At 44.4% G+C, this 26,879-nt stretch overlaps 3 protein-coding genes across 5 annotated transcripts; 1 reads left to right on the top strand and 2 right to left on the bottom strand.

Annotated features, from left to right (window-relative positions):
• Positions 1-633: 633 nt before the first annotated feature.
• Positions 634-5,529, bottom strand: fbxo25 (F-box protein 25). Of its 2 annotated transcripts, XM_077018731.1 has the most exons (11): positions 5,374-5,529; positions 4,886-5,016; positions 3,705-3,808; positions 3,236-3,285; positions 3,029-3,121; positions 2,750-2,843; positions 2,448-2,632; positions 2,035-2,217; positions 1,534-1,677; positions 1,279-1,305; positions 634-828 (listed from the first exon to the last, which is right to left on the bottom strand). In XM_077018731.1, the coding sequence occupies exons 2-11, from the start codon at positions 5,011-5,013 to the stop codon at positions 739-741; spliced, it is 1,098 nt and encodes a 365-aa protein (XP_076874846.1). In that variant the 5' UTR covers positions 5,014-5,016; positions 5,374-5,529; the 3' UTR covers positions 634-738. The 2 variants fall into 2 exon arrangements, with proteins under 2 accessions (XP_076874846.1, XP_076874848.1); XM_077018733.1 differs by lacking the exon at positions 1,279-1,305.
• A 638-nt stretch (positions 5,530-6,167) lies between these two features.
• Positions 6,168-9,342, bottom strand: fam110c (family with sequence similarity 110 member C). The gene has a single exon (XM_077018728.1). The coding sequence runs from the start codon at positions 8,711-8,713 to the stop codon at positions 7,745-7,747; it is 969 nt and encodes a 322-aa protein (XP_076874843.1). The 5' UTR covers positions 8,714-9,342; the 3' UTR covers positions 6,168-7,744.
• On the top strand, positions 8,104-26,821 carry acp1 (acid phosphatase 1). Of its 2 annotated transcripts, none has more exons than XM_077018729.1 (7): positions 8,104-8,241; positions 17,991-18,082; positions 18,736-18,809; positions 19,498-19,611; positions 22,177-22,238; positions 23,124-23,229; positions 26,509-26,821. In XM_077018729.1, exons 2-7 carry the CDS (start codon positions 18,040-18,042, stop codon positions 26,584-26,586), a joined length of 477 nt encoding a protein of 158 aa, XP_076874844.1. In that variant the 5' UTR covers positions 8,104-8,241; positions 17,991-18,039; the 3' UTR covers positions 26,587-26,821. The 2 variants fall into 2 exon arrangements, with proteins under 2 accessions (XP_076874844.1, XP_076874845.1); XM_077018730.1 differs by lacking the exon at positions 19,498-19,611 and adding an exon at positions 19,332-19,445.
• The last annotated feature ends 58 nt before the right edge of the window (positions 26,822-26,879 follow it).

Genomic DNA, 26,879 nt, shown 5'->3' with positions numbered 1-26,879 from the left:
GCGTACATATTTTTTTTCTTTTGTCTTTGCAACTGATTTGAGAAAAGTGCATCTTAAAAAGTCACCATCTTTGCAGTGCAAGTGTCCGTTTTAGTGTCGCCACATCACACACACACGGCACGACAAAACGACGTCCGACGTAAACACTAACGCACACTACTTCCACGTGCATTCACTTCAATATGACAGTGAAAACAGAAGGGGCCGACCGTGGCAGACCGTCTCATGTTCCCCCCCTGTAGCATGCAGTCTTTTTAGTCTCCGCCTCTCGCCCACCGATATATATACACACCCCTCCCTCCCACAGACCGGTTCCGAACACCATGGCGAGCTCGCCGCTCCAAAGAGAAAACGAGAAACGAGAAAACACCACAATAAAACACTAATCACCATAAAACACGAAACACCATGACATCTTTCTAAAACAGCCCTTAAAAGTTTAGGTGGTGGCATTGTGGGTGCGGCATAGACGTGAGTCTTTTAAACTAAGGGCAATAGAAAGTGGGAGAGTTCATGCTCTGGCACACAGCACCCATCATTAAACAGCCCAGCTCCGACTAATGGGGGGAGAGGAGGAGGCAGTGGTCCAGAGGAGAGAGAGAGGAGTCAGACAAACAACATCAGAGTCGGGAATGATGGCGTAGTAGGTTTACGGAGTCATTCATGGGCGGGGGTTCTGTGAGTGACGAATCCAGAGCCGTGCAGGTGTCCGTGAAGCTCAGAGAACGTTCCGGAGCTTCAGAACTTGAAGAGGTCTATGAAGCGCTGGGGGGAGACGGGTGTGAGGCAGCTGTCGGGGTCGTCGGCCGTGCAGGGATGTCCCGAGTCCTGGGAGACAGACACGAAGACAGACAGTGAGAGCACTAAAGAAGGGAAACTAGAATACTGTGAGACACAGAAACCAGAGACAGCCTGCGGTCGAACAAGGTTCAGTTAGGAGCAAAAGGTTGAGAACATGATGGTGAACACGATTCAGTCTCAGAATAAAGAAAAGAGGGAGAGGTTGGGTTGAAGTGCAATTTAAAAAAAAAAAAGAAAAAAGCTATTATTAGAGACCAGGGGATGAGAAGAGGACTGACAACATGATCGGAACAGAAGGAGACAGAGGGAAGGGGAAACTGAGAGAATGATCAGAGCAAAACAAAATGAAATACACACACACACACACACACACACACACACACACACACACACACACACACACACACACACACACACACACACACACACACACACACACACACACACACACAGGATGGCTGAAGACTCAGTGTGTACCTTAAAGAACAAAGCCAGGTGTCTGTCCTGCAGGAGGAGGAGGCGGAGGGGGGGGGGGGGGGGGGGGGGGGTGGGACAGGAAGAGGAAGCAGGAGCAGAGTAGAAGGGGGCAGTCAGAGCTTAAAGAAGACACTCAGGTTACAGTGGACAGCACTGCTACTGTAATCACTCTGCTCGAGGCTCTTCTCGATGCTGAACACGGTCCCACATGTTAAAGGGCGAGTGTTCAGACAGTTCGGGCCCTGTGGCGGTTACCTTCCAGAAGAGAATGCTGCAGTGTTTGCAGAAGTGGAGCGTGTCGCCGTACTGCTCCTTCTTTGGGTAGTACCTCTGCAGGGTGAAGAACATCAGCTTCCAGTCCACATGGCCCTTCTCCGACAGAACCAAGTGTCTGCAAAACTGCACAGACATGGGACCCTCAGTGTCACTAAACTCACTATGCCACAGGACCCCCACATCCCCCCCTACACGCCATTCCACTACACTACATACACTAGGTAATCAAGGACCCTGCTGTCAAGTGAATTCCTTACCGAGGTGAACGAAGAACTGAAACACGACAAAAACTTGGAATAGCCGACGGCACCGGGCCACAACTGAGGACCTCTGCCTTACTCTTTTGACTCAGAGTTACAGAGGCTGCAGTGGACAGAGCATCTATGCTGCTCTCTTGTGGATTTAGAAAGAACTACAACAAAGCCCTCCATGTTTAAATAATAACATAACCCTGCATCCCTCCCCCCACCCCCATCTCACCTGCTTCTCAGCAAAGTGAAACTGACACAGCTTCTTCCACAGCTGCCGGTCCTCACTGAGCACGTGCAGTGTGGGTGTGGCCTGACCCAAGTTGATGATGTCACAGGCATCACTAAATTTGTACAGAATGTTGTTCTGCATGTGTACAGGAAGGTCGCTCAGGGTCATGCCATTGGAGACTTGCTGGAAATGAAAATGGTGTTCTCATTAAAACAATGTTTCAAGTATTCATCGAGAATATAAATTGCTTTATTGATCCAAAAACCACGCTTAGACATGCCAGGTGATTTCATCAAGTCAACAGTCAAGAAGGAGTTAATTTTACATCTAACGCACACACACCCAAATCTTCCCCCAACCCAGACACACACATGCACCCATGCCCCATGGACGCACAGCCACACACTTAGTACCTTGGGGATCTGCAAATTGTTGAGCTGTTGTTGCCAACTGAGAATGGTTTCCAGGCGACTGACCCAGATGTTGATGTTGCCAACGAGCACGGACTTGCCGACCTCGCGGATGAGAATGCACAGCACGGAGCTGAGGTCCTGCAGCAAGGCTTTGATCACCCGTGGGTTCTGATGATCCTCCAGGACTAAGAAAAGAAAGGCTTTATTCACATTCACCTGCCAACAGCTGACGTTCCTTCAAGCATGCATTCAGGAGCAAATCCGAGGCTGGGATCAGGAGGGCAGCCCCGCAGGAACCTCACCCTTTCTCACAATCTTCTCCAGCACGTTGAAGTAGTTTTTTTGAGCAGCTCCACTCAAAGATGTCAGCTGAGACTTTGCAATTAGGTGCAGGAGCTGGTGAGAGATGTAGAGGGCGAGAGAGAGAGAGACAGAGAGAGAGAGACAGAGAGAGAGAGAGAGAGAAAGAGAAATGAGACAGCGAAAGGACAGAGATGACATGGAGACAAACTGCACTCCGCCAATCTCTGAGAGAATTATAGTATTGTTTTATTGTTTAAAAACAAAGAACACCATCTTACTTTGACCACATAGTTGAACCTGCGCACGTCTTGGATGGCACTGGAAAAGTCCAACCTGTTAAAGGCCTCACCCAGCGTACAGTAGCCATGTCTCTGCAAGCGCACACACACACACACACGTACTGAATCAAACGCATCCGACGCGTTCATGCATGCTGTTGACCTCAAAGGTTTGGAGACATCTGATGATTAGCAATGATTGCTCACCTCTCTTGTACTCTCTTTCTGAACATAGATCCATCTCTCCCTGTACAAAACTAAACACAAAGGTTTTGTTCCATCATCCATTTGCTTAACATTGCAGTTGCGATTTGACACAGCCCAACTGAACACTAGCTTTTGTGTAATCCTTACAAGTATAGATTATGGTCTATAATATCTGACCATTATTTTGAGATCATTTTGTCATTTGATATATGAAGTATCTCATTTAATCAGCAAACAGAGAACTTTTAGTTTTCATCAAGGGATGCTAATTTAAAAGATCAGTATGTCTGCATGCTTTTGCAGGATAAAAATGTTCTACCATAAATGGTGACACTCTCTTATTCTGTCGCAGCATACACTTACGATATCGTGTTTCACATCAGACTTGACATGTTATTGTTTAGATTTGGCTTCGTGCAGTTCAAGAATAACTGCTCGTTACACTGCTCGTTACACTGCTTATACTTACATTGCGATTTTGTGTTGTTGTTGACATAGTCCTTCTTCCTTTTCTTGGCAACTACCTCACACACGTCCCCTACATACAGGTTCTCTTTGTTTTCATTGTCCAGCCTAAAAAAAACACAGTGGATGAACAGAAATAAATGCAAGATGTTCAGTGAGGTCATCAAGCTCCCTGGCACTGCCACTCATGTAAAGTTCCCATGTGAGGGTAATTCTGCTATCTTGTGCTGCCTACAGGAGGCAGAGTTCCTCATTTCAGTCCGAGTTCCCCTCGAGGTTTCCTCTTCACGCAGTATTTCCACGGTCCTGCCTGCTTCAGCTTGATCTTCAAAGCCCTGTATAAGGGTTTCTGAAAAGCTGCCGTGAGCTGATATACATTTGTAAAGCTGTTACATCAACACTTGTTTGGACTTGCGTGAGACACTTTTATCACTAAGATGCTCAAACTTTGAATGATTTGGTCTTCAATCTCTTTCCAGTTTTTACCTGTTAACTGCAGAGTCTGATGAAGTGTGTAACGAAAAAATGTTGTGTGTGTGTGTGTGTGTGTGTGTGTGTGTGTGTGTGTGTGCGCGCGCAATAGGAAAGGGTATCCATTTGTGCAATAAGAATAGGTGTCCTTTAATTAAATAGGTATAAGTTTGACTATCGACCCCGTGAGGTTGTGATGAAATGCCTTGTCACCATGCTGCGAACACAAACTGTATATACAGTCTGTGGCTGAAAACCAATCTCTCCATGGGGACAAATAAAAACCCATCTATAGAGGTTGTTAAATATAGACAAGACCCTGTCCTACTCACTTCCTGTGAGTGTGCATGTGTCTGTGTGTACACTCTTATAGAACAAAACACACAAAACACACCTTACTCTCATTTCCATGGCTCAATGGCCAAACTGAGCTATAATTATAGGGTGTTAACTTTTTCATACTCAATTTTGTACACACTGAATCTATATATGTAAACAAAGCCAATTTGCTTCACACACTTCCTTCTTTGTGGGTTTAACTGTAGTACGTTTTCGTCCCTCTCTAATGAGAAGCTACATTGTTCTTTGTAAGGAATTATCAGTCCTTGTAGTAATAACAATATTACACAGATCCCCCAAATGTATCCAGCTTCAAACGTATTACTGTCATTTGTCCTCCAGACAACCAGCAGCACTAAAAAGCAGGATACTCACTCATCCAAATCAAGTTCTTTATTGTTGTCCCGCATGTCATGGCCGAAAAATTCGAAGGGCTTCCATCCGTCCTCGGTCTTGATCCAACTCCATCCAGGAGACCTCCAGTCTTGGCCCAAGAACGGCATGTTCTAAGTGTTCAACACAACAGCCGACACCGTTTGACGAACTGCTGTGATATATCCAGCCAACACAGCACCTTAAATGAATCAGCTAGCGTTGGTGCTGTGCAATACAGCCCGTCTCATCACTTTATGCAAAGCCAAAGCAGCGGACTGTGTTGCCAGGTCGAGCAAAAGCCCCGTGATGTGTCCCTTCAAACGGGTGACGGCCAGCTAATCATCACCTACTAAACGCCGAGCTTGCCAAAGATATTGCTATACAACGGCTCAGAAGCGAAGACAACTGAACCCTCTACAAGTGGGACTTTGTTTTCAGAATAACAATGAATTGGCCTTGACGAATTTTGCGTGACAAACTTTCCTTACCGCGATTCCTTTGTTTGTGTGGCGAGAATGTTCCGCTTGTCTCGTATATTGACGGAAGTAAACAGTCAGTATGGCGGAATGTGGAACGCCCCTGTACGCTTCGTGATTGGCGGTTATGTTTGTTTTTGTTTTGTTGCTACCCGGAACTCCCTTGCCGATTGGCTCTTGAGGCTGTCGATCATTAGCAGTTCCACCGCTGTGTTTTCTTTAAACGGTTTCCTACACGTGACGAAGAATTCCGCACATGTTCCAGTGTTTTGATTTTTCGAGGGGGAAGGGAATTAAATAGCATGAGAATAGTCGGGGAAAATAACATTTTGGCGGACAAAATCATTATATTTTGAGATAATATAGACTGAAAAATAAACACTAGTAGTCACTGACTATACTGTTGCATTTTGAAGCAGAGGAACACGGAGTTGGCTGTCCCGATTGTTTAATTTAATTAGTTATAATTATTAACTAATTCATTACTCTGTTCGCCAAATCACGAATGCCTATAGGCTCCTGCCCTAAGCCAGAGAACCATTAGTTACGTCATTGAAATATGAGGAGGAAATATGTTTCTGAATATAGCTGCATTTGTGTCAATCAACTCCAGTGCAGGTTATGCTTTCACGCAACATGGGGCAGGTTGCCCGACCATTATTATTAGTAGATAAACCAGATGGGTTTAACGTTTTATGACGCGTCCTATTCTATTTTGTATGACCGTCGTGGTGAATTTATTTATGTTATGTGTTCGCATTCTGCATCTTATCCTTGCACATGAGGTGAGAAAAATCCCCAGCCAATTGGGCAATGACGTTTATTCCATTTCCAGTTATATCAGATGTAAAATAAATGATTATATGCATACAACACAAAATAAATGTTTAAAAAATGTAATTGCTCATTAAAGAGTGAATGAAAAAAACATTTAAATAAATAGAAATTAAGTTCTAACCTAATTCATAAAACACTCACATTGTAGTATCAAATCGTTTGATTTATATTTACACCATAAACTTGTAGAAGTTGAACAGACTTGGAAAATACATTGTGAAGTTGATGCGACATGCCTCACCAAAAGGCACAATAAAAACAAGAGTTATTAATCTTCACATTCCCGCAAGCTGTTCAAACACAGAAACTACACTATTCTTTTACTGGTTTTGTGAACATGTGAACATTTACTGGTTTTGTGAAGATCTGGCCCCATATCCTGCATTTTTTTTCATTTTATTTTTTCTTGATATGTGTGGCTTTGTATTCCAGAAACAAATTTGTATTTGTTTGGCTTTGTATACCTTATCGCTTACAATTAAACAGGTTGTTTCTATTACTGCGCCTGTATGAGATATAAAACATATGAGCTCTGTTCTGATTGGCTGCCGTGTATTGTGCCTCTTTTTTAAAAATCAGTCAAAAATAATGTCAACACCAACTGAAAACTGGATTGTCAAATCAGCATGAGGTCTAGATAGTGTATGTGTATATGTAATGTACTCTTATGCCTTTGGCCTCCCTGTGGCCAGATGACAAAACTCTGAGTGGAAAGGTTTTGTCCTAGAGCAGATGTCATAGAAGCAGGCCTGAGCATGGACGAAATTTAGATTTCATAGGTGGGGGGGCACAAATGGCTTGAGAACTGGGGCGCGGGGTTTACCAAAACCGGCTTTTGAAAAAGTGCAGGGGACATGCACACACCCCCCCCCCCCCCCCCCCCATTACGTCCGTGGGCCTGAGCATCGTTCTTTGTGTCAGTGACAAATTAAAATGAATCCTTTTCATGCTGTAAATAAAGGTGGAACACATTGGGTCATAAGAAATGGGTCTTAGCAGCCTGTAATATATTCTAATTGTTTCATCTCCGAGTAAATGACCTAAAATATCTTATATAAAATGTTATGCACTTATTCAGTACAATAGAACTCAGCAGCAAATTTTATAGCAACTCTGCATTCAAAAATTAAACCCCAAAAAGATTCACATAATAAGCAAACGAGTGACCGTTGTACCTACTATTGGGTCTTGTGGGTGAGACATGGGCTTGTCTCTCCCTTCCTTGGCAATTATTACGCAATGTAAAAGCAAACACTGTTCTTGGTCTTACTTTTGAAAACGGGGATACATAATCGACTCTCCATCCCCCTCCTGACAGGCAGTGTTACCTACTGTGTGGCAGGTGAAACTTTAAGACATGTTCAATTAATGACATTTATAAGGCCCGACATTATAAAGACATGGGCATAATTTTCAGACACCGACGCTCATTAGTGGGAACATGACCTCAGAATGACATCAAATGACAAGAGGTCTCCAAATCAAGGCAAAATGTTTAGACCTGACCGCTAAAGAAGCATCTGTGATGAATTTTTAATGAGTAGAACTAATCCAGTTCTCGTAATACTTTCCCCGACTCGGTGGCATTTCTGCAGCTGTACAACCATTTAATAATACGAGCGTTCCGCTCTATGACTGAAGACCCCTGGCGAGGTTTCTCTGGCGGCTCTTCCTTCTGGTCGCTGTCGCCGCTGGATCGTGAACATCCGTCGTCCGATGTCGCCGTGCTGACACTGCGAATCTTGGCGCAAAATTCCTCCGAGTACAAAGAGAAGTTGTCCTTGCCCACAGAATCGATGACGTCCTCCTCGAGGCCGCAATACTTAAAAAAGGCGTCAAAGTCGGCGAAATTTTTGGAGTATCGAGAACTAATATCGGAGTGCGAGCGTGCCACCCCTCTCCGGGTCTCGCGCTCAGACTCGTTCCTCGCGCTCGTTGGACCAGATCGGCACGCGCGTGGCAGGTGATCGCCGTCCACCCCCAACCTGAACGGAGTTGGCTGCAGCCGTGCATCGTTTCCTTGGCCCTTACCTGCCGCTACAGGTAGGCCTAAACTGTCTTTGGTGGTGTTCTGCTCCGAGGTGGATTCCTTACAATGTGCCAGTAGTGGTTTCTCTTTCAGGGAGTTGAGTAATATCCTTTTGTTTAGATTCCTTTTGTTATTCCCCCCTGGCGAGTCTCTCTCGCCCTTTTGTCGGTACAGTAATAGCGAGTCGGGTCGTTTCTTGGAGCTGTTTCGCTTCACAATCTCTACCTTGGTCGACTCTTCATTCACAGTATCTGAGCCCGATTTACTAGTAACCTGTTCATTCCGGTTGGAAGGCCCACTCACCGATGCAGAACCGACCACCGACTGTTGCATTGGGTTGACCATCTGCTGGCTTTTGACGTATTTTGGTTTAGTGGCCGCGAGCCTCTCCACTGCGCTCACGCGCCCCTTTGCCTCGCTCTCCAGCTCCATCTGCTTCCTCAGGTAATCGGGACCCTTTTCCAGGATACGTGATGCCCCCAACATTTCCTTAGCTTTATAAAAATCCTTACAGATCACTTGCCGTAGACTACACTGTACAAATGTAGTCAAAAACACAAAAAACCAATGAAAGCACTATCAAGACGACAGAAATATTACAAAGTACTCGGAAGTTTGTACTGGGAGAGGTAGCCCTGTTGCAACACGTTTCAGTAACCCAGCACTGGACCAAGCACGCGTGTACCTGTTCACTACATCACTCCTCCCACTGGGCGAGTTCTTGTGAAGTAACAGGAAATTCGATATTTGACACCTAGCATTCTTGCGCTGTAAGGTCACTATCCTCAACTTTATGGAGCCTAATAATATTAGTTGTTTCTAAGATTTATTTAATTTTTTAATGAATTTTTATTATTCATCTTAAGTACAAAAGTAAAATCACACACAGTTTATTGACACATGTGAAACGTATTTAAATAAGTAATCTAAGCTGTATGTCACGGTGAGCCGGGCCCACAGGCCAAGGGACACACACACACACACGCCCCTTGTCACTCTCTCGCTCACTGTTCCTCCTATTGACACGCCCGTGTCACCTGTTGCAAATTTCCCCCTAATCACTCAAAGCATTTAAGCCCGTATGTTTCATCATCCGCTGCTGCACATTGAGGAGGGAAGCGCTGCCTGCGCGGGCTCGCGCTTTGGCCACGCCGCTCGCGCTTTGGCCACGCCGCTCGCGCTTTGGCCACGCCGCTCGCCGCTCGCGCTTTGGCCACGCCGCTCGCGCTTTGGCCACGCCGCTCGCGCTTTGGCCACGCCGCTCGCGCTTTGGCCACGCCGCTCGCGCACCACTGGAGGAGGGACTGACGCGCCGGTCCGCGGGCCACATCCGGGTCTCTGACTGCAGTTGTTGTGCCGAATTAACTGTCCTCGTTGGCCCGATCGTAAAGACGCTACAGATGATATTCGCGATTTATGTTTCTATGCATAAATAAGAGCTAGACTTTAAAATTATCCATCACAGCAAACGGCACATCATTATCTATTACCAAAGACACTGACTCAAGGCTGTTAAATATTTTAAGTAAAAAAACACACTGGCTATACCGAAGTTCACCTCTGACTAGAGGTCTGCACTCCCGCGGTAATCCCGGGACCCGACAGAATATCTTGCGGCGCGGGACAGAATTTAATTGTTATTGGCGGGAGCGGGAGTTGAATTAGTCCAGGCGATGCGGGAGCGGGACCACATATACATGTAGAAAAATCCCGCAAATTAATAGTCTAGAAAATTATAATAATAACAACGCAATGATTTCCATGCATAAGGAACAGGACGAAAACAACTAATCATTCAGTAAGTAAGCAATAAACTAATTAAAAATATTGGCTAAGCAACCGATCAAGTGAACATGAAGTGTGCGTCATTTTGTCATTTTGATACAGAAATGGCAGAAACTGTAGACCAGGGGTCGGCAACCTTTGAGACATGGAGTGCCAACTTTAACATGTCCAGTCAATGAGTGTGCCACTATGGCGGCGAGTTTAAATTGTTGACCGAGGAGGGGGGGAGGTGTAAATCGACACAAAAAGTATTATATCGCGATCGATCGCCAAGTTTAAACGCCTCCGCCGTTCGCGCGAGGTGTGCGTGCGGAGTCGCGCGCTACGGTCACTCGCGAAAGTATAATCCATTAATACAATAATTTATATTAAAATATATATTTTTGCTGATGCTGGTCCAGCGTGTCGCGTGCCAGTGACTATGCCTCGGTGTGCCAATGGTGGCACGCGTGCCATAGGTTGCCGACCCCTGCTCTAGACGGTCAACCAGTTTCAGCTGTGGAAAATTCTATTAAAACAGGCGAATACACCACAATTAAGCCAACTACAGGAAAGTCTGATGTATGGAAGTCATATTCCATTGTAATTAATGGAGATGGAAATCGGCTTGTTGTGATACATGTCAGAAAGTGTTGGTGTACGTCATCTAACGGGATGTGTTTGGACTGTGATAAGAAATGGGACAGCGCGATCAATCGCTATATTGCTGTTTTAATAAATACATAAGAAAATTTCAAGTACTAAATCTAATTAATTCAATTCATATTAGGATTGCGGGCGGGGGCGACAGAAATGTGTATGTGGTGGGCGGGTGCGGGATTAAAACAAGCGATTTTTTGGCCGGTGCGGGCGGGAGCGGGATTAAAACAAGCAGGTGCGGGCGGGAGCGGGATTAAAACAAGCGAGTTTTTGGCGGGAGCGGGTCTAAAACAAGCGGGAGCGGGATTAAAAAAGCAGTCCCGCGCAGACCTCTACCTCTGACCACATGACTTCGCAGTATCACGGCAGTATTATGTCTAAATATCTAGTTAGTGTCACGTTGAGGACCCCGGCCCCTCCCTTTTGGGCGTGTGTAAACGTTGTCCACGTGCTCTGTCTGCGTTTTCGGAACTTCGTGGTGATAGCTTTGTTGTGTGAATAATGTGTCTCACCTGTGAATCGTCTCGTAATCACATGGGGCTAATGTGGTCTGTCTATTTAATGTGCGCTCGCGCAGTGTCCTGTGCTCGTCGTTGTCTAAAGTCTACACGTTGCTGTGTGTTTGTTATCCGTGCGCTATTGCGCAATCATTGTATGATTAAAAGTGACGTAAGTCAAAAAGGCAGGATTCTGTGGCTGTTTCTCAATTCAGGGGCTGCAGCCTACGTAGACCGCGTAGACCACAGCCCACGGTGGCCACACACTTCGAAGGCCGGGTAGGCTGCATCTCACGGCTGTTAAATGAGACAGTCTAGTCTTCGCAAGACGTATGTTTGCGTGACCACGCTCTGCCCCGTTTCATACGTTACATACATGTTAGCGAGCTGTCCGACAAATATCACATCACCCACAAATGCCTAAAAGAAAATGCGTTGAACATGTATTCACGTTTGACGGGAAGTATAACTTCATAACAAAATTCAATGTATTTTTATAAACGTTACTTTTACGTTACTTTTACGTATAAACGTTTAGTAAATACTCAAAGCACATGTTTACCTGCAATATCATTAATAACTGGCATGTTATTTAGCATCTCATTGCAGTATAAATGTCCATATTTAAAAAATACCGACATTTAAAAACGAATTCTTCGGCCCGTACACTAGACTCCGCCTGTTTATTGTTCATAGAGCAATGAATCTTGGGATATGGTGGGACGCGAAGGATACTCAGATGCATCCTTCGTTTTCGGGGTTTTGAAGGCTACATTCGTCGGCCGCATAAGAAGGAGTCCACGAATTGGGACAGCCTCGTCGCGGCGCAGTGACGTAACCAGCCTACAAATGCGCACTTCGTGGGCTGCAGCCCCTGAATTGAGAAACAGCCTGTGTCTCGTCCTTCGCCGACCCCCGAGGGTCACAGTTAGGACAAAACTAGAGTGTTCAATGAACTAAGTTATAATCGCTGTAACTCACAGGATTTAAATGTCTGGTTAATTCTTTTTTAATTTTTTTCTGATAAAGGATAAAGATGGAAGTGTGTTGTTTGGTGAGGAGAGTGTCTTGGGAAGGTGGAAGGAGTATTTTGAGGAACTGATGAGTCAAGAGAATGAAATTGAAAGAAGGTTAGAAGAGGTAGAGGTTGTGAATCAGGAAGTGCCCCAGGTGAGCAAGGAGGAAGTAAGGGCTGCAATTCAGAGAATGAAGTGTGGTAAGGTAGTTGGACCGGATGATATTCCAGTGGAGGCATGGAAATGTTTGGGAGAGACAGCAGCGGAGTTTTTGACTGGGTTATTTAACAGAATCTTGGAAGATCAGAGGATGACTGAGGTGTGTTGGGGGTCATTGTTCTGTTGAAAAATAAATTGTGGTCCAACTAAACGCAAACCGGATAGAATAGCGTGCCGCTGCAAGATTTTGTGGTAGCCATGCTGGTTCAATAGGCCTTCAATTTTGAATAAAAGAGTCACCAGCAAAACACCCCACACCTCCTCCTCCTCCTCCTCCTCCTCCTCCATGCTTGACGGTGGCAACCAGGCATGTAAAGTCCATCCGTTCACCTTTTCTGTGTCACACAAAGACACGGTGGTTGGAACCAAAGATCTCAAATTTGGACTCACCAGACCAAAGCACAGATTTCCACTGGTCTAATGTCCATTCCATGTGTTCATTAGCCCAAACAAGTCTGTTCTGCTCGTTGCCCGTCCTTAGCAGTGGTTTCCTAGCAGCTATTTTACCATGAAGGCCTGCTGCACACAGTGTCCTCTTAACAGTTGTTCTAGAGATGTGTCTGCTGTGTGGCATTGACCTGATCTCTAATCTGAGCTGCTGTTAACCTGCGATTTCTGAGGCTGGTGACTCAGATGAACTTGTCCTCCGCAGCAGAAGTGACTTCATCTTCGTTTCTTGGGGCGGTCCTCATGTGAGCCAGTTCGTTTGTAACGCTTGATGGGTTTTGCAACTTGGGGACGCTTTCAAAGTTTTCCCAATTTTTCGGACTGACTGACCTTCATTTCTTTAAGTAATAATGGCCACTTGTTTTCCTTTACTTAGCTGCTTTTTTCTTGCCATAATACAAATTCTAACAGTCTATTCAGTAGGACTGATCGGCTGTGTATCCACCTGACTTCTGCACAACACAACTTATGGTCCCAACCCCATTTAAAAGGCAAGAAATTCCACTTATTAAACCTGACAGGGCACATCTGTGAAGTGAAAACCATTTCAGGTGACTACATCTTGAAGCTCATCAAGAGAATGCTAAGAGTGTGCGAAGCAGTAATCAAAGCAAAAGGTGGCTACTTTGAAGAACCGAAAATATGATACATATTTTCAGTTGTATCATACTTTTTTGTTAAGTATATAATTCCACATGTGTTAATTAATAGCTTTGATGCCTTCAGTGTGAATCTACAATTGTCATAGTCATGAAAATACAGAAAACTCCTTGAATGAGAAGGTGTGTCCAAACCTTTGGTCTGTACCGTGCCACAACCTTGCAAGAAACAGTTAAACATTCTCTGATGGGGGAGTTTGTCCAAGGACGTTAGTGGTCTTTGCAGTGCTAATTTGTCCTGAGAAAAAGGAAGTGTTTGCAAATGTATCCCTCTTCAGGCAAACAGCAACAAAATGGATCAAGGTGAATTTGGACATTCAGCTGCAAAAAAAGCAGATATTTACTTTTTTTCTAGGCTCTGGACGAGAGCTGTTATGATACAGCCCAGTTGCTGATGTTTATACGTGGAGCTGTGGTGATACAGCCCAGTTACTAATCTATATATGTGTAGCTGTGATGATACAGTCCAGTTACTCTTCGTGTGTGATGTAAGGAACAACTTTGAGATGGTGGAGGAGCTGCAGCTATGTGGTTGATGTGATGCTAGGTTTATTTTAACAGAAAAAGTTAATTAATGATATAATTATGTCCTTCGGATTTTCATTATATCATTGTAATGATTCACTTAGTGTTTTTTTTATTAAGATATTGTATGTAAAGTGTGTACAGTATTAAGAGACTGCTTCAGGTTAAGAGACTGCTTCAGGTTAAGAGACTGCTTTTCTGTTGTGTCGCTTCTTGTGTGTAACTTCACTAATGGAAGGTAAAGACACTTCACTGCCACCTGACTTCACTGCTTGTTCTAACATGATGCCTCCGGCTACACACCGTAATAAAAATGATCATTATAATTTAATTAAACAAAGTAACTGAGTTTAATAGGTTTTTATTTAAAATGTGCCTTTTTAAAACACAGTTTTATTTCCTAAGGGACATTTCTAATGAAAACTAAGAACTAATGGAAAAAAAAATAATGATTTTTTTGGTACTTATAATTGCTTAACTTTGACTTTGGCCAATACTTACTGGAAGATGAGCAGTGTGCAAGGTCACACCTGTAAGAGAGAGGGCTTCTCTGCATGCCACACCATATACGTATTCCACAGGGAACAGGAAGAATGGTGTGATGGTGACATTTCCTGAGACCCCAAACGATCACATTCAGTCCATCACATTCAGTCCCACAGCTTTTATCTTCTAATCCAAGCAGGTTTTTTGTTTTTTGTTTTTTTGGTTTGGTTAACTTCTCATACATATTGCAAAGATATCATTACAAATAGCATTTATTGCCATTAAATAAATGTTTTGACATCTGTATTTTGTTACTCTTGATATATTTACTATTGGGTATTTGAGTCCGTTCTTAACCTGCTGCTTAGTGGGGTAGTCAGAATCCATCAAAGATTACAGATTTAAGACCTCTAACGTACTATTTGTCACTATAATATCTAAGTATTTTCAACAAAAATATCAATGCCAGAAATGAAGAAGTGTATAAACAGTACAGTGCAAATAATCTAGGACGACTGGACCAGTAGATGGCAGTAAGCTAATGCATATCTTGTGTGTGTGTGTGTGTGTGTGTGTGTGTGTGTGTGTGTGTGTGTGTGTGTGTGTGTGTGTGTGTGTGTGTGTGCTTATATGTAAGAGAGCTAGACCATGCTTGTTGCATGTGTGTATTCTAACGTGGGGTTAAACCTTTGTTTATGTGGCTTGTTTTCATGACGCAAAACTTAATTGCATGGTCCTGCTAAGTACCACAGATGTATTTGAATATAAGTATCTTCCTCTAACCTGTTCTTTTATTGTCTGAAGTGATTCCCTCCCACAAACAGCACAAATCCCCAAATGTTGTGGAAGATTTGATTATTAATTCATTCAAATGTGCCCCCATTGTTGTGACGCTCACATTCATCACAGAGGATGAGTCAGGCTGAGGAGTGTGTCGTTCTGTGTGTTCAGGCTGTGCGATTGTGGCTCTTTGGTTGAAATTAGCCAAAAGCTCTCCCTTATCTTTCTCTCTCCATGCAATTTTTGTGCTGTCAAGCACAAGCATTCCTGATCCATTAATTCACAAATGTCTTCACTTTATTGAGTGAAGTGTTGTTTAATATTAAACTATTTTCTGGTTTCATAGCAATTCAATCATTTGTGTGTGTGTGTGTGTGTGCCTGATGCGGCCTCCTGAATGGGGATCATGTGTTGCACAACAAACTCACACATGTGGTAAGACATGCCATTATAGAGCCAGTTGCTCATAGAAAGGTTACTCACCACAGCCTTGGAACCAGAGCAATTTCTGTTCATTTTGTTGTCAGAATACAATTGATTTATTTTGTTTGTATTGTGAATAACATTCAGTTGTATTGAAATATCTAACAGGCGGGGGATTATATGTTATAGTACAGCTGTAACAGAAAGACAAAATTATGGTCTGGTGTCTCTTTCACATTAGTGTTTCGTTGTTAGGAATCCAGATGTTTGCATCTGATACTGATAAAAGTTTGAAAAGCTCCATGACTCTCTCTCTCTCTCACACACACACACACACACTAACTCCAAGCAACACCTAAACCCACATTTGTGAGCAGTCTTACGTACACATATGTAGTCTATCTTTTATTTTCTATAAAAACAATATAGGGTCCTATATTTAGACTCATTGCCATGTCAGACAGGTGACAGTAAAACAAATATAAGTATACACATATAAAAAAATATCCCTCTGCTGATCATGACCATAAACTTATATGAACTGTGAATTCACAATGGGTGGCCTTATATCTCACACTGGCTGGAGGGCTCTTTGTATAGCCTGTGACGTGTTCTTCTACATATCACAGCTTCCATAACCCCATCCAGAATAAACTGCAGGCTTAATGTGACTGAAATTTGGCCAAAACCATGACCTACTTTGAAACCTACAGTCACACCCTCCATCACTCTCTGATCCATATATCAGTCAGCTCAGGAAAGTTGATACAAACCCTATCCATCTGTTTTAGCAATAAATTACACTCTTAAGAACACATTGATATTGCTTTCCACAAGACTATCGAAGCACTTCAGTTAAGTGTATAACTGCTCTCGAGAGAATATTGTTGGACTGAACAGCCTGTAGATATAACCTGTCATTAATGTCAGATTGAGCTATTTTGCTGAATCTTAAGAGTGTCTATATATAATATCTGTATTTTATATTCCACTATAGTAGACACGTTTGCCACACCTTTCATTTTATAATCTCACATTTGCAAACCTCCAGTAGTCCAATTAATTAATATGATGTTACTATTCTTAGTTAGGACATATGCATATTGTTCCCTTAATTTCTTACACATGTAAGAGCATGTTTTTGCCCTCATATGGGTGTTGCAAACTTAAGCTGTTGGTATTATGAGAGAAGACAGCTATTTATCTTGGAGCTGCGCAAAGGGTTTGGGTTAAGATTAGGGTTATTGTCATCTCACAGATAAAAGCTTAACAAATGCAAATGAGCTATTTAGCTCACAAAAAAGGCAGACCGACAGCGAGACAGACATGATTGCCATATGAAAACCACATACAGAGCTGCCAGTACTCTGGGCTGAACGTCCATGAAGGAAAGGTGTGAAGTCTGAAGCAGGCATTCTGAGAGGCTCTGCACTGCTCTGTGTATTGCACATCTGACATGCTTGCACGTCTGGCTTGGACAAGGAGCAGAATTTCAAACCATGAGTCAGTGGGCTGTAACCATTCCTGTATGAAGGCCACGCTTGTCCGGTTGTTTATTTGGGTTGTCATAACTGTTTGTGCATGGCATCGGTGTGAACTTTGAAAGACTCGTTGAGCGTCTGGTGCTAACAGTGTAATCAAGCAACCTCAAACTGAAAGACTACATTAGTGAAAAGATGCTGATACAAGTATTTGCTTTATTTCCCAGGATTTAAGGTCAAATAAGTTATGTTTCTTTGGTGACACATACAGGATTTAACTCTCAATGAGGCTGTTTCAGGTCAAAACATGAAGGAACTAAATATCGTATGCATAAAGGTAGTATCCATATCACCCCGTTCTAGCAACACACAGTCACATCTAACATGCTCTATCATGCCAACCATATTTGTATGTTCTTTTATTTTTATGTAACTGTTCTTTTTATTTTATGTAACTTGTTTGTACGTATTTATTTCTGTGTTTATTTTAAAGGATATAAGTGTCATTAGAATAAATTATTAACTTGCGTTTAAGAGCAACTCTGTAATATAAATATCTACAGGATCTGGATATCTACAGTCAATGAGAACCAAATTACGTTTATGGCTTTGGACAGTAGACCCTGTAATGATGCACCAGGGATCATGGCATCGGCCATCTGGAAGAGCGCCATTTAAAGTCTACAAAGGCAACATATAAAAATTTATTAGATGTATTTTTGGGAGTTTTTGTAGCGTCCGCTTCGTAAGTAGTACTATACCTGCACAGTACCTGTCGAAAAAGATGCTCTCGGAATTGCATGCAGGCACAGTTTTAGGCGACCCTGACGACGGAAGGCCCAAGGACAGACAAACATGGCTGCCACCGGTGGAACATCTGTTTTGTTCGTGTGTCTCGGTAAGAAACGCCTGAAGTGTCACATCGTTATATGGCTCAGACGTGCTGTGCACACATGTTAAACTATTGACGACAGCAGTGTTCTTTAAATAGCGAATAACAAGCAAACAAATCCCCAAAACTGACTCTCGGGCACCAGCAAGTTCATTAATTGAATTTCACTCGATCAAATATATCAAGATCTAGGCTAGATAGACTACTAATGAAACGTTTTGTTTCTTTGATCGCTATGATTTCTATTAAGCGATCGCGTTTGACTTAACCTATATAGTAAAATATAGATTACGTATTATCCACTGATGATATTCAGTCATATAAGTGTGCATTGTTTCGGAAGCTGTTAACTTGGTTAGATAGTTAACTTACTCGGTTAGAAAACCGCGTGATGGCGTGTTTGAAACTGAAAGTAATAATGACGAAGTTTTGAGCATAGATGAAATAAGTTTGACTGTTTTTACTGTTTGACAGTATGTTACGTCTTGACAATGAACTTTCTGAGCATTGTCTGCGTCTGTGAAATATACTGTGCTTATAATGATATATGACCATATAATGATCTTATAATGATCCCATAACGCTCATGGTCACGTACATACACACACGTGTCTAAGTCAGCCCAAGCCCAAGACCGTGTTCACTGATCTGTCACGCAGGGAACATCTGTCGCTCCCCTATCGCCGAGGCTGTCTTTAGGAAGATGGCGAGTGACAGCGGAGTCCTGGAGAAGGTGAGTCACATTTCTGTGGTCCACAGGTAAATGTTGCATTCAGAGTGTGAGTGCTGCTGTGAGTGATGACACTTGTATAAAGGCCCGTGCGTTCTCGCGTTTTTTGAAAACGTATGTTACCTGTATTACCTGTTTTGATTACCCTGTTTAGAAACACACCTTATATAAATACCATTAACTAACCTTCATTAATATATAAATGGCATGTTTATACACTGTGTGCTGTTCAAATGACCAATCAAAAATTATTACATATTTGGTATATATTGTTTAGAGCTCTCTTCGTAAATAGCCAATAAAGGGTCCTGTCTTTACATCACTTGTTTTCCAGTTGAAGAATAATGGAAATGCATGAAATTGCATCATGTCAACAGGTTTTTGGTTTATGCTCTCAGACCAGTGATTGTGTCGGAAAACAGAACACCTTCAGACAGCCTCCCCTGGATGTTGTGTGTAGTGTGCTGTGGTGTGTCGTTACCATTTTCTTTCCCACTGTGTGTGTGTGTGTGTGTGTCTGTGTAGTGGAGGATAGACAGCGCAGCCACCTCCACATATGAGATTGGCAACCCACCTGACTACCGTGGCCAGGCCTGCATGAGGAGCCACGGTGTGCCCATGCGGCATGTAGCTCGGCAGGTACGGTGGCATCACCTGCCCTAGCCCTACTGAGTGTGTGTATGTGTTTCAGTGGCTCATTGACTCTGCTGCTACCTCGGACTGGAATCCAGGCAGCTTCCCGGATGCCCGGGGTCTGGCCTGCCTCAGGAGTCATGGCATTGAGACAGATCACAGGGCACGACAGGTACCTGCTGCCCCACCAGTGCTATCTGTGCCTGTGTGTGTGTGTGTGTGTGTGTGAGTTTGAGGACGCAAAACTGGGGTGTACTTGTTCATTGTTGAACTTCATGTTAATATTGTTGAAGGCATTATAAGCAGTGGCATTACATTTCTTTTATATGAAATCAAACACAAGCGAGGTGCACGCCTCAGAGCCTCTCGTCATTTTTATTGTGTGCTTTTATTTTCCGTCTCGTTCTCTGTTTTTTTCTCACAAGCTACATGCTCACACACCCATGTTTGCGTCCACCTTTCTGGCCCCTGTTGTCTGTTCAACCATTGATAACGTCTCTGGTGTACGTTCTTAGGAAATGTTCTGAACTTGTTCTTTTGGCTGTTTTATTGCATTAGATCATAAGTATTCTGAGACACTGACTAAACAGAAAGCTATTGCCCCTGCACTGACCCTAGTACACTTTACATGTGCAGGAGAGTTTCAGATGCTTGTAGAAGGCCTGGTGTTAACAGCAGTCGGAATCATATCTACATCTGTTTCAGTACTGTAGTTGCATTGTACTTTGTGTGAGTTGTCAGCATTTTTTGGACTTAATGTTCTGTTGTATATGTAAATATGGAAATATCTGAACCCCATATTATAATGCAGTAATGAAACAGGGTACAGCATTACCTACCAATAGTCAGTCCATATATTTGAGTCCTCAGTCAGAGGTGAAGACGCCCTGTGAGCAAGTCTTATACCCACCTCTGGGTTGGGTCTGATCTGGTGAAATCCTTCATCTTCACACTCTTTCCAGTATTACAGGCTGTCACTCACTCCATTCTGATAGGCCACGGAGATTTGAAATGATGCTGAAACCGACTGTGTCCCAAACACACACAAACACCCACAAACACCCTCAGGAATGTACATCAGCAGACTCTAATGAAATAATTTTCTCTCTAGTGCAGAAGAATGGGGCTTGATCTGGCCCTCTCTGTGTGGCCTTTTTCTTTGCAATTGCTGCTAAGTTCCCTGCTATTCTTTCTTTTTCTCAGTGAAATGAAACATTCACATCATGGCTGACCCTTTGTTCTGTTGTCACACGTGAATAATGTCCAGAGTAGCTCAGAACATGCACACAAACGCACAGACACAAATGTGCTTTGATCCATTTCATAACTACATGTGCCAAGTGAGAGTCAGAACGGTGGGCTCACTCAGCGAAACACCTGCAAAGATGTGGAGGAGTGTGTGGGGAGAGGTGGGGGAGATGTGGAGGAGCAGGTGGGGGAGAGGTGGAGGAGCAGGTGGGGGAGAGGTGGAGGAGCAGGTGGGGGAGAGGTGGAGGAGCAAGTGGGGGGAGGTGGAGGAGGAGCAGGTGGGGGAGAGGTGGAGGAGCAGGTGGAGGAGAGGTGGAGGAGCAAGTGGGGGAGAGGTGGAGGAGGAGCAGGTGGGGGAGAGGTGGAGGAGCAGGTGGAGGAGCAGGTGGGGGAGAGGTGGAGGAGGAGCAGGTGGGGGAGAGGTGGGGGAGCAGGTGGAGGAGAGGTGGAGGAGCAAGTGGGGGAGAGGTGGAGGAGCAGGTGGGGGGAGGTGAAGGAGGAGCAGGTGGGGGAGAGGTGGAGGAACAGGTGGAGGAGCAGGTGGGGGAGAGGTGGAGGAGGAGCAGGTGGGGGAGAGGTGGGGGAGAGGTGGAGGAGGAGGTGGGGGAGAGGTGGAGGAGCAGGTGGAGGAGAGGTGGAGGAGCAGGTGGGGGAGAGGTGGGGGAGCAGGTGGGGGAGAGGTGGAGGAGCAGGTGGGGAGAGGTGGAGGAGCAGGTGGGGGAGAGGTGGAGGAGCAGGTGGGGGAGGTGGAGGAGGAGCAAGTGGGGGAGAGGTGGAGGAGCAGGTGGGGGAGAGGTGGAGGAGGAGCAGGTGGGGGAGAGGTGGAGGAGGAGCAGGTGGGGGAGAGGTGGAGGAGGAGGTGGAGGAGAGGTGGAGGAGCAAGTGGGGGAGAGGTGGAGGAGCAGGTGGGGGAGAGGTGGAGGAGCAGGTGGAGGAGAGGTGGAGGAGGAGGTGGGGGAGAGGTGGAGGAGGAGGTGGGGGAGAGGTGGAGGAGCAGGTGGGCCTTTGGCTTTTTGGGTTGATGCTCATCATTAAAAGTTAAATGAAGCCTGTGTTCACGTTCATATTTTTTTGCATATCTTGACTGTTTACATTCATAATTGCAAGTGACCTTTATCTGTCTATAAAATAAATTTTATAATGGTGCAAATAAATAAAAATAAAAATAAAATGGTGCAAATGCCCATATTGATGTGTTTTTGCACAGCTCATCTGTATCACTAAAAACAAAAAAAAAAAGTCATATTTGCGAGGTATTAAAACTTTGAAATGGACATGCTTCTAGCTCACATATGAACCGCATTTTGGTACGAAGAATGTATGAAACTGGCTCAAATCTACAGCCCTAAAAAAATATCAGATTTTAGTCACATTAAGGCAAAAAAGAAAAAATATCAAATCAGATTTGGGTTATTTCAGGTTGGGTTGGTGATGTAAATATAGCCATATTTCCTTCTCAATCATTCTCTCTCTCCCTTTATTCTTTTAGGTGACAAAGGACGATTTTATGTCATTTGAGTATATCCTGTGTATGGATGAGAGCAATCTGAGGTATGTGAAGTTTTAATGTTTTCATGATTTTAATGATTGTGGGTTTTTTTGGGGGGTGGGGGTTGTTATCTGTTTATGGAAGTTGTGTGAAAGACTCTTGGATTGGAAGAGTGCTCTTCAGCAAACATCTGAGCCCAGTTTCAGCGCGCATGGATGATAACTGGCTTTTCTGTGTCATAATTCTTCGTGCACGTTATGAGCTGTCATGTGACATTGGAGAAGCAAGGGCAGCAGAGGTCGTCTGGCTCGAGCTGGAGGCTCCGGCTCGGGGAACGTAAAGCCGCACTTCATTTAGTAGATCTGTAGAACATGCGCACAGCCTTTCCCTGCCTTAGACTCATAGTTGATGAGGAGAAGGGAGGGATGGGAAGATCTCAGAACGCCTGGTCCTGGCCTGGGCTGGGCTGTGTGCGGCCGACAGCAAGTGTGAGTGAGTGAGTGAATATGGGGCATGAGATGGAGAAGCAGACTGTTGATTTATCTCTGTCACTAGTGAGGGAGGATCTGCATCACTCTTCATCCTCACTCTTCGTCCTCTGCTGTTTCATGGCCTTTGACTCGATATCGATAATGTAAACTTGTCACCTTAAAAAGTCTGCACTTTATTTAACACAGCTCAGACTGATGAGTGCAGGGACTTTCTCGGCAGGCTGGGGAGGTTGTGCAGGTGTGGTCTGGGCCCAGGGCTCCGTTCCATCACCCTACAGCCCTCGTCTGAGCAGAGTGAGAAGAGTGGCCCATAACAGCACCCTAACTCGGCGCAGTGCGTGAAGGCCTGTGCTCCTGGCCCAGAGGGACCGCTCCCCACGGCCCTAAGCTCACTCGGCTCTTGAATAGGGTGCCATGTGGTTGTTTTTTTGTTTGTTTGTTTTTTTTTTGTTACAGAGATCTGAAGAGGAAAGCGAATGCTGTCAAGAGCTGTAAATCCAAGATTGAGCTCCTTGGTTCATATGACCCTCAACAGCAGCTGATCATCAATGACCCGTACTATGTAAGTCTATACGTATGCACGTGCACACACACTCATTTTCTTGCTTTCTCTCACTCTCCTGTCACCTCTATCTGTCTGACTTTTTCACTCACTCTCACTCTTTCTTACCCTCTGTCACTCGCTCTCTCTTGTCCTCTCTGTCTCTCTCGACCTTGACATGTATATTCTACTATTTGGTGTTTAGCCAAGACCTGAGCTCTTTCCAATCGCTGCTCTAGGGCACTTCCAATAATATTCATCTCTCACATGCATTGTTGACTTCCACCTAATTATAGTGAGCACTTGACGAGCCTCTTGTGCCCAGACTGGGCCTTTACCATGAAACAGTTATCATATCATGGTACCCTGCCATCTCTTGTGGCCAAATACCCCCACCAGTTACCTTCATGGAAACATTTCCCCCACCAGTTACCTTTATGGAAACATTTGCCCCACCAGTTACCTTTATGGAAACATTTCCCCCACCAGTTACCTTTATGGAAACATTTCCCCCACCAGTTACCTTCATGGAAACATTTCCCCCACCAGTTACCTTCATGGAAATGCCTGCTTTTACTTGTTGGCCAAGGCAACAAGGCAAGAAGTGTATAGCACTTCTCAAAGTGCTTCACATAAGACATGGAACAATATTAAAGCATATTACATCCGGAGATCCACAGAGGGTTGGCTGTTGTGTAGCTCTCCAGTTAGCTCTCCAACCTTGGATTCTTTGGTGTGTGTGTGTGTGTGTGTTTGAGTAAAGGTTCCATAGGTTAGCTGTTAGGTGTTCTCTAAAACGTTTCTCAACTCATGCGAGACTGAGCTCATTTCTGGGAAGGTCGTGCTAGTGTGAGATGCATTGGCTTGTGGACAAACTGGCTCATTCCACAGGAATCCCTTTATACGCCCGGATTCCCGCGCGACTTTCTGGAGGGCAAATCTCAAGGCCCCAGTGAGTGTCACGTCCAGTTCGATGTGATCGCAGGTTTCGGCACAAATGCCTACATGTCCTGTGGTATGGAGACAAAAATGTAAGTGCTCTCGTGTACTCAGTGATCTGACCACTCTGGGATAGATCAGCATGTACCGTAAGCCACTGTGGATAAGATCCTCTGTCAGACACTTAAATGTCAGGAGAGAAAGGGAAGGTGTGTGTGAGTGTGTGTGCGTGCATGCTTGAAGTGGGAGGAACTTCAGGAATGTGGCGTGGGATTGCAGGCAAACTGTTTGGTTTCATGCCCTGTGGTAATAACAGTGCGTAAATCACATCATCTGTCCAGCTCGGTCTGGGGAAATAGCCCGCAAGATGAGGACCGGAACATGTGAGGTGTTCTTAGATTCTGCTCCATTGGGTGCATGGAGCAGAAATGTGTCCCGGTTGGCGTCTCACGCGGGCCGGCGTCTCACCCGGGCCGGCGTCTCACGCAGACAATATGAATGCTGAACTACACAAGGACCTTCCTGGCAGCCACGAGAACATCTCTTATTCCAGAACCTGAGAGAATCAGGAGAGAGTGAACCAGAGCAGTATGAAGATATACATGTATGGAATGGCAAAAAGAGAAATAGACACCGGAAGAGTCACACCAAGGTGGAATTACATCTAGAAAACCAACTTTTGTTTCTCCACATTCAGAAATTCAGAACCCAAGAAATTGTACCCTTTATTTGTACATACATTCCACACCACAGAGTTCAGAAGATATGGTGATTGCTAACAATAACTGTCCAGTGATGATTAAGCACTCACTCGCAGGATGACGCGGTGAGGTTGGTGGGGTTAATTTGCCTTCACTTGAGCCACAATGGAATCAGTCCTGGGGACACATGGCAAACGGCTTTTCTGTTCCACTGTCCTTGGTGCATGTGGTGTAAACACAACAAAATATGTTGCTTAGGAGGAAAATAAAACACAGAAAGCCAGCAGAATCTAAACCACCAAAGCACTTCACACTTGACCTGAACGCTGTTGCTCACAGAAACAAGGAGTCTGGCAAAGCTAAAACAGACTTCTGAAAGAAAACGGCTCGTCGTTATCCCATGCAGATATGGTGAGATGTGGCACGTTTGTCGTGTTCACGTTTGGTTTAAGTGTGTTAATTTTTCTTATATGAATGTGACTCTTGGTAACATCTCTTGAAGAAACAGACTGGTAGATGCATTATGGGTAAAATGGATGCACTTAAATACAAAACTTGGGGAGATGAAATTAACACGGAAACGTTGTCTTGAAAAACTGGATTTCCGGATTTTTTTCTTTCTTAATGATTTTCACAGAGAAGAGAAAGTGGACATGTCAACCAAGAGCTTACCAAGTGAAGCTACTCCCAAACAGGCTTCAGGGCTCCTGGATTGAGATCCCAGTTTCATGTAATCCAGTTGGTGAGGGAGGTTTAGGGACAACATTAATGTGAGTGATGTCGCCACACTTGAAGGTGATTTGCGAGGAGAGCCAGCAATTATACAGCAGTCTGAATGGTGAAAGAAATAATTTTGAGGTAAACTGTAGTTTCCTATATGTTTAGAAGGACAACTTGCAAATCTAGAGGTTGTCGCCGAAATGCTCAGGCCAGTATCCAAAAGGAACATGTAATCAAGTCCCCTATAAGAACAGTTCTCTCTCCTCAGAGGGAGACACCCTGATGGACTTTAATAACAGTTATATGTGGTCTCACCACTCTTACTTGTAACTAAGACCTGTTATTGTGGCAATTCAGGCCAGGATGCTTGAACTGCTCTCAGGCTAACCATTTACTGTGTGAGAATGTCATGTGAAGCCAAGTTCACACTGCATTCATGGCTAAACAACTAAAGACAGCTACACATTAACAACATATTCAAATATTTTTGACAGACACACTCATCTTTGCAGTTGAGGTATTTTATTTTGGGGGGGGGGGGGGGGGGGGGTGCAATCAGAGTAGACTTCAGTGCTGCATGCATTTTCCTGGTAGTGTAGTCAGGATTTGGGAAGGTGAACGTCTCATCTTTCTATCTGGGTTTGTATATCGGCCACAGTGGTGAATCATGTCAGAAGCTCAGAGTGAAGTTCGTGTTCCCCCTCAGGGAGTGATGCTGATTGGCCAATTCCCTCTGCCACCGTTGCCGCAGAAACACACTGGGCAGTCCAGCTCCGGGTATCCACGACAACCGTCCCGTGAGGGATGGAGAGGGGGGTTGGGGCCTTCTACTGATTTAAAACTCATCGTGGAGATGCCATGGAAGGAATACACCGTACGCCCATGTCTGCGCACGTGTGTGTGTGTTCTTTCATTTAAACAACTTGTTCTTGTCTTGCAGGGCAGCGAGCAGGACTTTGAGGAAGTGTACGAACAGTGTGTCAGGTGTTGCAAGGCCTTCCTGGAGAAGAACTCCTAACACACATGGCAGCTTTTCCTCACGGGCGAGCCAAAGTACAGCAAGACACCACCAAGCAGCTTAGTCAACAAACACACATTCACACAAGTCTGTTGTGTGACACAGATAATATGTCTTAATTGTAAGATAAACCATAATATCGTCTAAGAATCTTCTATTGACATGATGACCTGTCCCTCTGTTGAACTGAAGGGAATTAAGAAACAACCAATAAATGGAAATCCCCATAAAAGTCCTCCAGTGTTCAGCCTTCTTTTACATCACCTCTGTCTCTCCCTTTAATCCTGCTGTAG

This window comes from Brachyhypopomus gauderio, chromosome 10, assembly GCF_052324685.1.
Source record: "Brachyhypopomus gauderio isolate BG-103 chromosome 10, BGAUD_0.2, whole genome shotgun sequence".
Classification (NCBI taxonomy): Eukaryota; Metazoa; Chordata; class Actinopteri; order Gymnotiformes; family Hypopomidae; genus Brachyhypopomus; species Brachyhypopomus gauderio.
This window is presented reverse-complemented; position numbering and strand designations above follow the sequence as displayed.

Coding starts and splice junctions, on each gene's coding strand:
- acp1 (XM_077018729.1), top strand. CDS start 18,040: ATGGCTGCCACCGGTGGAACATCTGTTTTGTTCGTGTGTCTCG. Junction 22,239..23,123: donor ATGGATGAGAGCAATCTGAG/GTATGTGAAGTT, acceptor TTTTTGTTACAG/AGATCTGAAGAGGAAAGCGA. Junction 23,230..26,508: donor TCATCAATGACCCGTACTAT/GTAAGTCTATAC, acceptor CTTGTCTTGCAG/GGCAGCGAGCAGGACTTTGA.
- fam110c (XM_077018728.1), bottom strand. CDS start 8,713: ATGTTGGGGGCATCACGTATCCTGGAAAAGGGTCCCGATTACCTGAGG.
- fbxo25 (XM_077018731.1), bottom strand. CDS start 5,013: ATGCCGTTCTTGGGCCAAGACTGGAGGTCTCCTGGATGGAGTTGGATC. Junction 2,844..3,028: donor GGTTCAACTATGTGGTCAAA/GTAAGATGGTGT, acceptor ATCTCTCACCAG/CTCCTGCACCTAATTGCAAA. Junction 1,306..1,533: donor GCAGCATTCTCTTCTGGAAG/GTAACCGCCACA, acceptor CTCCTCCTGCAG/GACAGACACCTGGCTTTGTT.